The following is a 15,689-nucleotide window of genomic DNA, read 5'->3' as shown; positions in this document are numbered from 1 at the left end:
CCTGTTGCGTGGCACTGAACAAGAGCATACTCTTTTACAAAATCAAGTCTCCTTACGTTCCAGTGCCAGTTTGGCAGCTGAACCCGTGGTCTTAAAAAGCCACGACTGTGAGTTAGTTTTTTGCTTTTGTATCCGCAAGTCTCAGCACAGTACCAGACATGAAGAAAACCTTTCATAGAAATGTTTGCTGAATTAAGGCCAGGTGGAGTGGCTCACACCTGTAATCCCAGCACTTTGGGAGGATAGTGTAGGGGGGATTGCTTGAGCTCAGGAGTTCAAGACCAGCCTGGCAACAAGGTGAAACCGCGTCTCTACTAAAAACACAAAAATTAGCTGGGCGTGGTGGCACACATCTGTGGTCCCAACTGGTTGGTAGGCTGAAGCGGGAGGATCACCTGAGCCTGGGAAGTTGAGACTGCAGTGGGCCGTGACTGCGCCCGAGCTCTAGCCTGGGGCAGAGAGCAAGATCCTGCTTCAAAACAAAAGAAAGAAATGTTTGGCTGGGCGTGGTGGCTCGCGCCTGTAATCCCAGCACTTTGGGAGGATGAGGTGTGTGGATCACCTGAGGTCAGGAGTTCAAGACCATCCTGGTCAAAATGGTGAAGCCCCATCTCTACTCAAAATACGAAAATTAGCCAGGCATGGTGGTGCATGCCTGTAATCCCAGCTACTTGGGAGGCTGAGGCAGGAGAATCCCTTGAACCCGGGAGGCAGAGGTTACAGTGAGCTAAGATTACGACACTGCACTCTAGCCCATGTGACAGGGTAAGACTTTGTCTCAAAAAAAAAAAAGAAATGTTTGCTGAATTAAATGGCATGAATGCCAAGCAGAGGACATTACAGAGAAGACACACCCCCGCACACCCCCAATCTACCAGTGAGAGAGGTCGGAGGTTGTCCCCAGTCACCTCTGCTTGACATTACATCACACCTTTCTCCAAAGGAACAAGGATGCTAAGAAGCTCTGGGCTAAGGTGAACCCCTGAGAGCTGGGTGCTGCACTGCAGAAATACACCCCAGGTCCTTACCACTGTCTGGAAGCAGGAGTGCAGCTGTGTCAAGAATGGGGGTTTGTCTAGCAGGGCCAAGACTCGCTTTTCCACCATGGTGCACTCCACGTCATCATCCTGAATTACCACGTCCTTCTTCAGGATTTTGATCGCGTACAGTTCTTCTGTTCCCTTCCTGTCGGCAAGCATCACCTGAGAACACATTAAGAACAACCTGAACACTTTAAAGCACACCTCTTGGGGGCAGAGGGAAGGAACCAGGCCAGGTGACGGCTCAGTGACAGTTTGTGCACATTTGTCAATGTGAGATATAAAAATATTAAACTCTATGTGCAAATTTGGACATTCTACACATCACTACAAATTCAGTCCCTCCAGCATTTACATGCCTTCAATGCCATCGAGATGTGTAAGTGGCCACACTGCCACATGATGGCACTATTTTGGCTGCTAAAATGAATACTCAACATTCGGTATCGGGATTAGTTTGGAATTATGCACATTCTTCAGGAGTATCCTTAGAGTAAAAGCTGACCGACATTTATAGTCTCACAAGTCGAGAACCTAGGCTTGAAATCAATTCCTGGGTCTATCATGAGCTGTGGGGCCACAGAAACTAAATGGAGATATACAGGCAGATTGCAGAAGATCGCATGCCAGTACCTCTGAATGATTATATTTGCTTGTTACAAGTTAACATTTAATTTTTAGTTGTGAAAACTCTTCATCAACCAGCATTCCTGAGCATCCCCTCTGTCCTGAACACTGAGAAACAGTAACACGGAGTGAACTGGCTACAGCTTTTTGGATGCAGTAGTTTCTAATGAAGTAGAAACCATCTGAGGACCGTGCACTCTGATCTGAGAGATCAAACAGATGCCTCTTTATCAACTAAGATGGACCCTGATGTCAGAGGCATTCGAACGAGAGCGACTCCATCTTGAATAAGGGATGGGAAAAATAAGGTTGAGACCTGCTGGGCCGCATTCCCAGGAGGTCAGGCATTCTTAGTCACAGGATGAGATGGGAGGTCAGCAGGATGGGTATCATAACATACAGGTCAGAAAGACCAATGATAAAACAGGATGCAGTAAAGAAGCCAGCCAAAATGCACCAAATCCAAGATGGCGATGGAAGTGACCTCCGACTACCCTCACTGCTCACTATATGCTAATTATCGTACATTAGCATGCTAAAAGACACTGTGTGTGTCCTGACAGTCTACAAATGCCATGGCAATGTCCGGAAGTTACCTTATATAGTCTAAAAGATGGATGAACCCTCAGTTCTGTAAATTGCCCGCTCCTTTCCCAGAAAACTCATGAATAATACATCCCTTGTTTAGCATATGCTCAAGAAATACCTGTAAGTATGCTCAGTCAAGCAGCCCATGCTGCTTCTCTGCCTATGGAGCAGCCGTTCTTTTGTTTCTTCCCTAATAAACTTGCTTTCACTTTATTCTATGGACTTACTGTGAATTCTTTCTCGTTTTAGGTCCAAGAACCCTCTCTTGGGGTCTGGATCAGGACCCCTTTCTGGAAACACTAAAGTTAAGGAAATAGTTACCTATGGGTTGAGGGTTCAGGGCCCAGGTGGCATGGCCAATTTCAAAATTCCTCTAGCTGCAAGATGAACCACTCTTGCGAAGCTCCCTAACAGTAAGAACTATCAGGCCCTCCTAACTCTGATTTACAACTCAGACCACTACGACTCAGACTGGACTGAGGACTGGTCTTACAAACATTCTTTTTGGTGAAACAACTGTAGGCCTTAAGCCAGATTCAGCAGCTTGCAGAGCCAGCTCACAAACTGCTTTTGTGTCCTGTGGTTCACCTTTTGATGTAAAGAACCAAATTCCACCTTAAAAAATTTTTTTTTTAGATGGAGTCTCCCTTTCTTGCCCAGGCTACAGTGCAGTGGCACGATCTCAGCTCACTGCAATCTCCACCTCCCAGGTTCCAGTGATTCTCCTGCCTCAGCCTTCTGAGTAGCTGGGACTACAGGCACACACCACCATGCCCGGCTAATATTTGTATTTTTAACAGAGATAGAGTTTCACCATTTTGGCCAAGCTGGTTTCAAACTCCTAGCATCAAGTGATCCACCTGCCTTGGCCTCCCAAAGTGCTGGGATTACAAGCATGAGCCACCATGCCTATACAAATTCCACCTCATTGTAATGCTAAGTCCCTACCCCAAAGTGAACACGAGATGCATGTTGCATATATGTTCATCCACTGAGCCTGTGCTCGGCTTGCCTCAGCAGCTTTCTCCCCAAACCTGTTGAATATGGATGACTCGATTGTGGAACATGGACCCTGTGAGCCATAAAACCCAACCTGCCCTTTCTCTCCTCAAAGACAGGGCACCTTCATTTCACACCACAGACTGTCTTTTTCGGGTTTGCAAACTGATATCACCAATAAACCTCTCCTATCTACCATGTAGCCATCCTGGTGGCCTTTTGAACGACTGTACAAATTACAGAGACCTAACGTGTTGTTCAGGAAACCTCAGGGAGAACAAAATTGATTCGAGATTCTCTGCAGAAGCCCCTCCAATTTGCAGATGAATGTCTTCTTACCTTTCCAAAACTCCCCTTCCCCAGCACCATGAGGAAATTGAAGTCGGTGAGTTTCACTCGGTCAAGGTTGTTGGAAGGTTGTTTCCTGTCTTCAGAGGGACTGATGACTTTGTTGCCAGCAGGGCCAAGCTTGGCTTTCTAAATAACAAGCACAAATGGGAAAAGTATGGGTCATTTTCCTGGGGGAAAGAGTGACAGAAACCACAGCACTGTAACTGAGTGTGACATTTGCTTGGAGGTGGGATGGCATGAAAAAAGGAAAGAGGGTGAGGACTGAATATCCGTTCAGATATCAGTGGCTACCCTTACTCTGCGGGCAGAGTCTGCAAAGTAGCAGAAAATTGCTCTATCAAGAGACAACTCTGCATAGTTAACCTGGAACCAACGCGTGGGGATTCGCATACGGCTGGTTGGTTGTAATTCTAGCATGTACAAGTTGACTTCTTGGGGAAAACAGTGCTTCGGGTCCATTAACATAATAAAGGAAACAAACTACGTACTGATGCTTTCTGTGTTTGTAGATTTCACAATTTAAAATTAATCTGCATGAAGGAAACTTGTACCCACACCGAAAGGCAGGAAAATGTTCTCTGGAGAGGAATACTTAAATGGCAAGCCATGGGGATGATTTATTGCTATTTTGAAATGCGCAGTAAGAACAGGGGTTGGTGTTTTTCCTTTTCTTTAAATCAAGAGTTAAACTCACAAAAAGAAATGGTGATGTGCGTGAGAAGGGCAAGGTGCCCTTTGTGCCCGGCGGCGAGCTACCAAAGGGGTTTTCATAAGCCCTGGAGGGAACCCTGCCCCCACGACTCTCACCAGGCCCTCGGAGTCCGTGTCAAGGGCAAAAGTTAAAAGGGCTCTGGAGAAAAGGGAAGGCAAGTAAGAGCCCACGGGGATGTCTCACTGTCACCGAGGGAGCACTGGAGAAGCCTGGAGTGGGCCACAAGACTCTGAATTTTGAATATCTGCCTGACGGGGAGGAGCTGGTTGTAGGGAGCATCCGCTGCTGAGAGGTCCAGGACTCTGGTTGGGCCTCCACAGCCACAGCCCTGAGCCTGAAGGCAATGACTCTTGCCTTGGATACATTCTTTTTCTTTTCCTTTTTTTTTTTTTTTTTTTTTTTTTTTTTTGAGAAAGAGTCTCACTCTGTCGCCCAGGCTGGAGTACAGTGGTGCAATCTTGGCTCACTGCAACTTCCGTTTCCCAGGTTCGAGCGATTCTCCTGCCTCAGCCTCCTAAGTAGCTGGGATTATAGGCTCAAGCCACCATGCCCAGCTAATTTTTGTATTTTTAGTATAGACAGGGTTTCACCATGTTGGTCAGGCTGGTCTCAAACTCCTGACCTTGTCATCTGCCCTCCTTGGCCTCCCAAAGTGCTGGGATTACAGGTGTGAGCCACCACGCCTGGCTGCCTTGGATACATTCTTAAAGAGAGGGCGCAGCACCTCCCTCTCCAGTGCAGCGGCCCTGAGCTCCAGAGCCCTTGCTATAAACTCACTGAAGTCAACACCTTTGTGGTTACCAAGATGATGGCGAAGGAGGTAAGGAAGGCACTCAAGGGGCTTTACTATGGATCAGCGCAAGTACTGACTGAGCCCCTCTGTGCTCTCTAGGGGAGCCTCTGCATCTGCAGAAGGAGTCCCTGCTGATATAGGAATTCAGCAGGGCATAAAACAGTATGTGCTAAAGAAGCCAGCCAAACCCCACCAAAACCAGCATGGCAATGAAAGCAATCTCTGGTCTCCTCACTGCTCATTGTGTGCTAATTAAATACACTAGCATGCTATAGGAAACTCTCACCGAGACAGTTTACAAATGCCATGGCAACATCTGGAAGTTAGCATGGTGTGAAAGGGGAATCCTCAGTTCTGAGACTTCTCTGTCCCTTTCCCAGAAAACTCATCAGTAATCCACCCCTCGTTTAGCATTCAATCACGAAATAACCATAAAAACAGCCAACCAGCAGCCTTCAGGGCTGCTCTGCGCTCAAGGAGTAGCCACCCTCTTATTCCTTTACTTTCTTAAAAAACTTGCTCTCACTTTACTCTGTAGGTTTGCTCTTGAATTCCCTCCCGCACAAAGCCAAGAAGCCACGTGGCCTGTTAGGCTGAACCCCAGTTTTGGGGCTCACCCTGTGACCCTGCCTGCTGTGTCTGGATTCCCAACCCTAACAGTGCTCGGCACAGGACATGCACTGAGCTCTCTGGATGAACAAATACCGAAATGAAGCCCAAATGTGCTCATTTCTCTTAGAAGAATAACTTGCTTGTGGACGGGCACTGTGGCTCACATCTGTAATCCCAGCACTTCCGGAGGCTGAGGCGGGCAGATCACGAGCTCAGGAGATCAACACCATCCTGGCCAACACGGCGAAACCCCGTCTCTACTAAAAATATAAAAATTAGCTGGGTATGGTAGTGTGTCCCTGTAATCCCACCTACTCGGGAGGCTGAGGCAGAAAAGAATCGCTTGAACCAGGGAGTTGGGGGTTGCAGTAAGCCATGATCATGCCACTGCACTAGAGTCTGGCAACAGAGTGAGACTCCATCTCAAGTAAAAAAAAGAACTCACTTGTACAGGAATCAAGTCTCAGGGCTGGCCTACATGCTCTGATGAATTCAGTTGGCCCCATTTGACCAGAGACATTAAAACATGAGGGAGAGATGGCCCAGACATTTTTGCTTCCAGACTGAAAGTGTGAAACACGGTTGATTTCTACCTCTGTTGGCAGTGTGTAGTGGAAACACCTGTAAACCTGGGGCCACTGGAAACACAGAAGGCCGGTAAAGATAAAACATGAACTGCAATGCTACACACACTGGCCTATCCCCTTTGGCAGGGCCGGCCCAGTCCTCTACACACTGGCCCCAGCAATGATTCTAGGTCGATAAACTTCCTAGGCTGTGTCTAAATTTAATTTTTTAAATTTTTTTGAGATGGAGTTTCACTCTTGTCACCCAGGCTGGAATGCGGTGGTGTGATCTTGGCTCACTATAACCTCCACCTCCTGGTTCAAGTGATTCTCTTGCCTCAGCTTCCTGAGCAGCTGGGATTATCGGCGCCTACCACCACAACCAGCTAATTTTTTCGTATTTTTAGTAGATACGGGGTTTCACCATGCTGGCCAGCCTAGCTTTGAACTCCTGATCTACCTGCCTCGGCCTCCCAAAGTGCTGGGATTACAGGCGTGAGCCACTGCGCCCTACTGGCTGTGTCTAAATGTAAAAGAATAAGAAGTGCAAATTTGAGACGAGAATCCTGACTATGCCGGTCTGTTCTGCACTTCTGACTTAGAATAAGAACAAAGTAATCAGAAAGAGGCACAGATGAACTCTGTTTTCTCAGGATTCACAATAACATCTGAAAATACCCAAATGCAACTGACTGATCTGAGGTGCTTGAAAACCATGTTCACCTAGGTGAAGTTGCTATTCATACCACCAACAAATACCCAGCTTCCATCTGTAGCACGTGGCTCTACCCAGCTATGCCTGACTCCTGTGACATTCCAGTCACTCCTCCTTTCTCCTTTGACACTTGACCACCACAGTGAGGGGATACGAGCTGACGCAGTGAGGAGCCTGCAGACAGGCAGGGGGCTTTTGACACGCATTGCCGTCTACCACCTCACCTGCAGACATAACCTAACGCCGGCCTTGTGAGTTTTACACTATGATCTTAGTATGGTTATTAGGACGGGACATCGCCCACAGTCAGGCTCAAGGCTGACAAAAGCAGTTTTACATTCAAGTACTTCTGAACTCGGCTGCAATATGACCGTGGCCTCAGGTCTCAAAGCAATCACCAGGTTTGGGAGGAACATCCACAAAGGAGGCACCTGCTCCCACAAGGTGAAGCTGGGCAGAGGAAACCACGGGCTTTCCGCTCTGCCTGGGCAGATTCTTTTCAGCAGGATGCAGAGCTGAGTTTCTAAAGCAGAGCTGTTTCTGGTAGAGCAGGTAGCTGGTTGGGAAGGAGACAGACCGGTATGTGGGGTCCAGAGCAGGCTGACACATTCATGTCAGGGAGCTGGCTTCTCAGTGGCCTGGCCCAGAGGGTCAGGATGGACTTCCCTCCACCCAAGCCAGCCCTGAGATCAGAGCAGACTCAGCATCTTCATGCCTTGTTTCCACTACAGAACACACTTTCTGAGCTGTCTCCATGCTGCCACCTGTAGGCCTTGCTGCCAAAGGACACAGAGCCATCTCCATTGCCGAGTTTTTGAAAGCAGCTCTTTGATGTAGGAAAGTCCAGGGTATGACACTCTCAGGGGTCTGGGCCTGGCTTTGAGCAAGTCCCACTTTCAACCAGGGTCTAATCAATGCTGGGGTTGGCGGAGCAGCTATGTCACTGGGGGAGGGGAATTCCTGAGGGCAGGGGGACAGGAACCACATAGGACTTCCGGGTGGGCAGGGGCGCTAGGGCTGAGGAACAGATGCTGGGTGGGGCTTGACCCCAGACCTCCAGTCAGTGCCCCTCTGTCCTGCTGAAGACCCCGGCCTCCCTGGCCTGCTGTTTCTCCTCCACCCCGTAGCCTGGCTGGCCTCTCCCACTCCTTCAGGTCCCAGCTTAACTGCTATTTCTTCAAGGAAACTGAGACAGAAAAAATACAGGGTGGTAGCAGGAGAATAGAAAATCCCAGGCAGTAGTTTCATGGGACTAGCAAAAAAAAAAAAAAAAAAAAAAAAAAAAAAAAAAAAAAATTGGAATAACTGCATAAGCTGGGAGCCCACAAGACCCTGAAAATCAGGATATGGGCCAAGCGGGCTAAGATCACCTGGACCCAACATGGTGCTGGCTTTGACGCAGTGTCACCTGGGACCTCACTGTCTCCTCATTAGCATCCTCAGCCCTATACCCACCAGTGCCACGACTGGTCCAGGAAGACCAATATCTGGTGTAAAAATGGGTGGCACCACATTTCCGAGAAATCTCCACCTTTTTCCGGGAATCTTCAGGACTCTTACTCCCCTTAAAGGAACCCATAAAGGTAGCAGGCCCCCAAACCTCCTTGCACGCAGCTCTCTCTGGAGCATGCCTGCCTTTCCCTTTGAGTGTGTACTTTTTGCTTTGCAATAAATCTCTGAATTTTCAGTATTTAATGACTCATCCTTGAACTCTTTCCCATGGCAGTATCAAGAGCCTGGACAACCGCTGAGGTCAAGGTCCCACCAGCGTTTGGGGACGTGCCCTAGCTCACCGGCAGGCTACAGCTAAAATGACAGTGGGAGCCAGGCATGGTGGCTCACGCCTGCAATCCCGGCACTTTGAGAGGCCAAGGCAGGCAGATCACTTGAGGTCAGGAGATCGAGACCAGCCTGGCCAACACGGTGAAACCCTGTCTCTGCCAAAAAATACAAAAATTCGCCAGCGTGTTGGTGGGCGTCTGTAGTCCCACCTACTTGGGAGGTTGAGGTGGGAGAATTGCTTAAACCTGGGAGGCGAAGGTTGCAGTGAGCGGAGATCGCATCAGTGCTCTCCAGAGTGGGAGACAGAGTAAGACCCTGTCTCAAAAAAAAAAAAAGGACAGCGGTGCTGTCCTGTATTCGCTGGCTTCCCACATGGCCGAGAAGGAGGCTGAGTGCTTTGACGGCTGAGGAGGAGACTCCCTCTGCTCTGTCTCTTGCCTTTCTTCCCATCTCTCCCTCAGCCTCGGTCCCAGCCACACCAGCCTGCAGCAAGCTCACAGCCGTCTCCTGCCTTGGGACACCAGCCCTGCCCGTCCCTCTTCTGCTGTTCAGTCACCCTCCAGAGTGGTCTTCCTAAACCCTGACACTGCTTCCTTGTCCCCGTTAGCGTTCTTCCTGGAACCTGCTGCCACCTGACTACGATTCTAAGAGGGCAGGGGCCCTGCTGTTCTGTTCACCCTTAAAGTCGAGCTCAAGCATCTCCTCTTGGCTTCTCTGAAATTTCCAACCTGTGGCCAACAGGGCCCACCCACATCCTCTGAACTTTCCGCTCTGCATACCTGTGAACACCTGAGGGTTCCACTCAGGCCGCTCCTGCAGAGGACGCCCCAGGTGCCTTTCAACCAACCACAGCCCTCCACCAGCCACAAAAAGAAAGCCTGTTCCAGAATGTTCCTCTGGTTCAGAGGAGGACTGAGCTCCAGCTGCCCACAGTGGTCACCAGCTTGAGAATACACCCTTGGCTGGGTCCTCCCTTCCCTGGCTCCCAACCCTCCTACCCACCCACATCTGGGATCCCTTCAGGAATGAAATTCTCAAAACCCTGGGGCCACATCAGCTTCTGGGGAACCTGACACACACATTTCTTCTTCTTGGACTTTTGTTTTTTTTTTTTTTTTTTTTGAGAGGGGCTCGCTCTGTTGCCCAGGCTGGAGTGCAGTGGCATGACCACGGCTCACTGCAACCTCAACCTCTTGGGCTCAAGTGATCCTCCCACCTCAGCCTCCTGAGTAGCTGGGACTACAGGCATATATTACCACACCCAGCTAAATTTTTTTTTTTTTGGTAGACATGGGGTTTCACCATGTTGCCCAGGCTGGTCTCAAACTCCTGAGCTCAAGTGATCTGCTCACCTCCGCCTCCCAAAGTGCTGGGATTACAGGTGTGAGCCACCACATCCAGCCTCTTCTTGGATTTATTGATCTGTCTTCCTCACTAGCCTGTGAGATCCCAGGAGGTGAGGACTAAGTCTTGCTCAAGTTTTTATCTTGCAACCAAGAACTGTATCAGGCACATAAATTCAGGACTCAGAGTTCTCTCTCTCATTCATTTCCATTTGTGCTTACTGTGCTAAGACTGACAGAATTGACACAGGCCAACTTGCAGCCAGCACTGGTTGGCCAGATGACAAACATAAAAAAAAGCAACCGATGGCGTCGGGTGAGCTGCTGCAGACAAGCAGCCTGACTCTGCATTTGCAGCTTCATACGCAGTCTGAGCTCTTTCTCTCAGGCAATCACTGTTCATGCTGGGATGGCCGCAGAGAAGCGCTGGGAGGCTCTCCTCTTCAGGGTGGTTGGCCACACGATGACCCTCCCCAGAGCCCCACGAGACCAATCAGCCAGGCCAGCAAGCTGAAAACAGGCCCTTGGAGGGGTTTCTCTGAAGGGCTGTTCCTCTGCTGAGAAGTCTGGCTTGCCCAAGATCCAGCTGGGATCTCTGGCTCAAGAGCAACTGTGAGCCCCGAGCTGACCATTTCTTTCTCCGAACTGGATTCCCAGCAGAATTAAGAGACCTGCCCTTCCTGGCTTGTATATTGTTGACATAACTCTAGTTGTCATGACTGTAATTCAGACTTCACCAGGACTGCAAATAAAATCAATATATGTCTAGGGATAAAGCTGAGGCCAACAGCCTAACTGTGGAGATTTCAGGAAACCTGGGGAAGGAGCAGAATAAGCGTGGTGGCATCCTTCACTTCAGCAATGCAAACACGGCCCGACACAGCCAGATGCCCTGCTGGGGGCATGAGCAAATGGGAAATTCTGACTGCAGAAGCGGAAAAGCAGAAAAGCAGAATGTCTCCTTAAGATGAATGCTCAGAACAGAGCATCCACTGGGCTGCTGACCTAAAGCAGGTGTTAACTCATTAGAAACGCTCCCGCTGTTGTGTACCAAATCTTGAGTCCACCCCATTCATTTCCAAGTTAGGTAAAGAAAGCAGTAGGGGACCAGGCTCTGAGCAGCAGTCAACAGGCTGGAGGACTGCCATCCTCCTGCGAAACTGTTTTCCACCCCTGATGCAGGAGGAATCTCCTTTCAGCTCTGATGATGTTTGTCCAGTTCTTTAGAGAACAACAGAGTGGCCCCTGAGAGGGGAGGGTTTGCATCTGCCTGTATCAGGCATGGCTGGGGTGAGCTCCTCCACCATGCTACGCCTCTGGCCCACCGTTTGTAGGATGGGATGGTCCTAATGGTTCCTCTCACCGGACTCCTGGGAGGAGCAAATGTGAGGATGTTAGGAATGGCGCCTGGTACCCAGTGACTGCTCAATGCCTGGTGCCTCTTATGATTTTTTCCTGTTCATCTCTGTTTTCTCAAGAGGGCCCAGTGGCATCCTGGCACAAAGCTGTGACTGAGGACACATCTGTTGTTACACTCATGGGCCTCTGTGTGAGATTTCAGCATATTCACCCACTTATCCCACAAACATCTGTGTGTGTGACATGCCCCAGACATGGTGCCAGGGACTGAGGAAACCAAGGACAATAAGAAGTAGCCTCTGGTGGCCGGGCACGGTGGCTCATGCCTGTAATCCCAACACTTTGGGAGGCTGAGGCAGGTGGATCACCTGAGGTTGGGAGTTCGAGACCAGTTTGACCAACATGGAGAAACCCCATCTCTACTAAAAATACAAAAGTTAGCTGGGTGTGGTGGTGGGTGCCTGTAATCCCAGCTACTCAGGAGGCTGAGCAAGGAGAATTGCTTGAACCCGGGAGGCAGAGGATGCAGTGAGTGGAGACTGTGTCATTGCACTCCAGCCTGGGCAATGAGAGTGAAACCCCATCTCACGAAAAAAAAAAAAAAAAAAAAAAAAAAAAAAAAAAGTAGCCTCTCCTCTGAAGAACATGTAGTCCAAAGGTACTGGAGTCTGTGTCATTGCTGTCCAAAGCGTGGTCCTTGGACCAGCAGCATCAGCTAGAAGCTTGGCAGAAATGTAGACTCCTGGACCCCACCCCAGACCTACCAAGTCCAAACATGCATTTTAAACAAAATCTTTGGGTGGCTCTCATGCACATTTAAGGTTAAGAAATGCTGATCTAAGACAGTTGGGCCATTTCTCCAAGTTCCAACATTCCTCTCCCAGTCACTGGTCTCTGAGACCCTCTTCACCTTCAACAATCTTCAATTACTATATAAAACCCGTGGGCAACTCTGGAAAGAGCCCTGAACTTGGATTCCAAAGAGCTCAGATCAAATTTAAATCTTACCCATTTTTGCTGTGTGACTCTGGACAGATGACACCGCCTCTCTGAGCCCTAGGCTCCTTATCAATAATATAATAGTAAGAAGACTGTGTCCCTGGGTTATGCTGGACTATCTCCCTGGACTGCACTAAAGGTGAAATAAGGTATCTTTTGCAAATCACCCTAGTGTAACACCTCCCGCTTCATTCCCTCCGCCCTGCTTGTTGTTTTTTGTTTTTTGTTTTTGAGATGGAGCCTCGCTCTATTGCCCAGGCTGGAGTACAGTAGCATGATCTTGGCTCACTGCAACCTCCACCTCTCAGGTTCAAGTGATTCTCCTGCCCCCGCCTCCCAAGTAGCTGGGACTACAGGCGCACACCACCATGCCCGGCTAATTTTTTGTATTTTTAGTAGAGATGGGGTTTTACCACATTGGCTAGGCTGGTCCCGAACTCCTGACCTCAAGCAATCCACCTGCCTCAGCCTCCCAAAGTGCTGGGATTACAGGTGTGAGCCCACACGCCCAGCCTCACTCTGGTCTTCTTTGCCTTGACCCATAAAGGAGACAAAGCTCAGGAGACTGCACTTTCTTTCAAGCTCCTGGCATGCACCTGCTCCGTGAGTGTCATTTGAAGGCCTCTGGTATTCAAGAAGCAGCTGCATGCTGCCTGGGCTGGGCCTCTGTGGGCTGACTCACAGACCAGAAACCCTGTGGCCTGCAGAGATGTGTGAAGCTACAAATGGGCTTTGCATGAGCTCATGACCTGCTGTGAGGTTGAGGCACATCAATCTCCTGCTGTGAGGGGGCAGGAGGGGCGGAGGGTCTTGGTTCTGGCTGTCTACCCTGATTTCCAGAAAGCCTACTGAAGCCCTCTAAGGGGCTGGGTTAATACTGCTGCAGGAAAAGACACTGACTTAATAAAATGGCACAAACAAATTTTTTAAAGGAAATAAAAATGGGAACTACGATATATAATGTTGTAAATAGAATGAAGTGACATTAAATGCAGAAACTGTAGCATGCTCTTTTTTTTTTTCAAAATGAGACTAAAGCACATCACAGTTTATTGGCTATGATTCAACAATCCAGAATCCAGGATTTTTAGATTCCTCAAAAAATGGCACATTCGCATTTGGCGAAGTTTGGCATTGTGACGCCACTTGGATGAGCAGGCTGTGAGACCAGGCAGTGCTCCCTCCTCATTTGAAAATGTACCGATGGCCTACAAGTGTCTCACTTTATATTACAGATACATTCTTGAAAAGCCACAATAGTTTGAAGCTGTTAACAATTCAAAGGGTTCCTGCGGCGGCATTCTGTAAAGCAAACCACACAAAATGGATCTGAATACTGCAAACCCAAATTCGCCCAGGTGGGGGTTATGGTACACGTGTAAATACACCTGTGTCTGAAGTTGTTCATGTGTAATGTGAGAAGCTCTCTACATTTAGCTCCCTATTAGGGAGTTTTTCAAATTAAAATTGAGAGGTGGTTGCGACAAATAACTTACATTATATATCTATGAGGGACTGCATGGCTGGAGACGTTCATTTTCTAATAGGTTAAAAGTTTGCAGCTGCTGAGCTGTGACAGTCTGACCCACCATACCAGCAATTTCAAAGGGTTTAACTTAATACCATAGATACTCTGCTATGTTTGAATTTTATATAATGAATATATACTCTGTGAAGAAACCGACCATAAAGATAGAAATTTCTGACCTCTAATACAATAGCCTGCTGCCCAGAAATTCTTACAAAAGGCGCTGATTTATCTCCAGTGTGAACACAAGTCCAGAGATTCCATCTACGGTTAAGAATCAGGATCTGAAACATACCTCCAAGCCTCTTGGTGGGTCCATCTTATAATCACAAAGCTTCGGGGCAGCCCTCTGAAGTATGGTTTAATGTCTAACTGTCGGAGGTGTTCGATCCAGAGCAATTCCATCTTGAACAGCGGCTGGGTAAAATAAGGCTGAGACCTGCTGGGCTGCATTCCCAGGAGGTCAACAGGACTGTTCTCATAAGGTATAGGCCGTAAAGACCCTGCTGATTAAACAGGATGCATCAATGAAGCTGGCCAAAACTTGCCAAAATCAAGATGGTGAGGAGACAGTGACCTCTGGCCTCCTCGCTGCTCATTTTATGCTAAATATAATACATTAGCATGCTAAAAGACACTCCCACCAGTGCCGTGACAGTCTATAAATGCCATGGCAGCATCCAGCAGTTACTCCATATAGTCTAAAAAGGGAAGGAACCCTCAGTTCTGAGAATTGCCTGCCCCTTTCCCAGAAAACTCATGAATAATCCACACCTTTTGAAGCCTATGATCAAGAAATAACCATAAAAATAGCCAACCAGCAGCCCGTGGGGATTGCTCTGCCAATGGAGTAGCCATTCTTTTACCTTTACTTTCTTAGTAAACTTGCTTTCACTTTACTCTGTGGACTCCCCCAAACTCTTTCTTGCATGAAATCTAAGAACCTTCTCCTGGGGTCTGGATTGGGACTTCTGTCCAGTACTGCAACTACATTCCACTTGAAATGTGTTCATTCTCACCTATTTTGTAAATGTGTCTTCAAAAACACATGATCTCCTAGCATTCTTGAAAATATGGCTTTGATTAATATACTTATCAAAGACAGTTGCAATGTGTGGAAATATGAACCTCACAACAGGTTCCTTCTACTTCTAAGATTCCAAGGACAGACAGGTCACCAATGACCAACCACAGGGACAAATGAATAATCGCAGATTTCTCCTACAATTTTTTGTACAATGATGAAGATCCTCTGTATTCACAGTTAATCTGAACAACGTTGGCAAAACAAGACCGATGGTGATTCAGCGCTATTCCACGTAACAGGGCATGGTTAACAGAAACAGCCATGCGATACATAATCAAGGATGTCCGGCACAGCACCACACCTCTAAGGGAATGCATTTACCTGCACCCCCTGCAACATTAATTAAGAGAGATCAAGTGTTTGGGAAGCAGAAAGCCACAAAGGAACTGAGGGTTTTCATGGTTTTCTTAATGGAATATGGCCGGGGTATTTCTAACAAGCGCCAAGTCATGATAACTATTACCTTCTACTCAGTAACTGGGCAACAGGTTAAAATGATGCTACTTAATGGGCATTAGCACAGTTAGAGTAAATAAAATGCCCTCTGTTCTCTGGCTCAATACTTCATCTTCTGGGACATGCCAGCTT

The 15,689-nt window shown here is 48.1% G+C and overlaps 1 protein-coding gene across 2 annotated transcripts in view; it reads right to left on the bottom strand.

Moving 5' to 3' along the window:
• PRKCA (protein kinase C alpha) overlaps positions 1-15,689 on the bottom strand; it is a 492,002-nt gene that overhangs the window by 66,767 nt on the left and 409,546 nt on the right. For both annotated transcript variants that reach the window (XM_032242017.1, XM_032242018.1), the window contains exons 9-10: positions 3,594-3,731; positions 1,029-1,202 (exon numbers count right to left, since the gene is read on the bottom strand). In XM_032242017.1, the coding sequence (XP_032097908.1) occupies positions 1,029-1,202; positions 3,594-3,731 (312 nt within the window). The remainder of the gene's footprint in view (positions 1-1,028; positions 1,203-3,593; positions 3,732-15,689) is intronic.

The sequence above is a fragment of the Sapajus apella genome, unplaced genomic scaffold (genome assembly GCF_009761245.1).
Source record: "Sapajus apella isolate SASKATOON/1434 unplaced genomic scaffold, GSC_monkey_1.0 scaffold48, whole genome shotgun sequence".
In the NCBI taxonomy this organism is placed as follows: Eukaryota; Metazoa; Chordata; class Mammalia; order Primates; family Cebidae; genus Sapajus; species Sapajus apella.
This window is presented reverse-complemented; position numbering and strand designations above follow the sequence as displayed.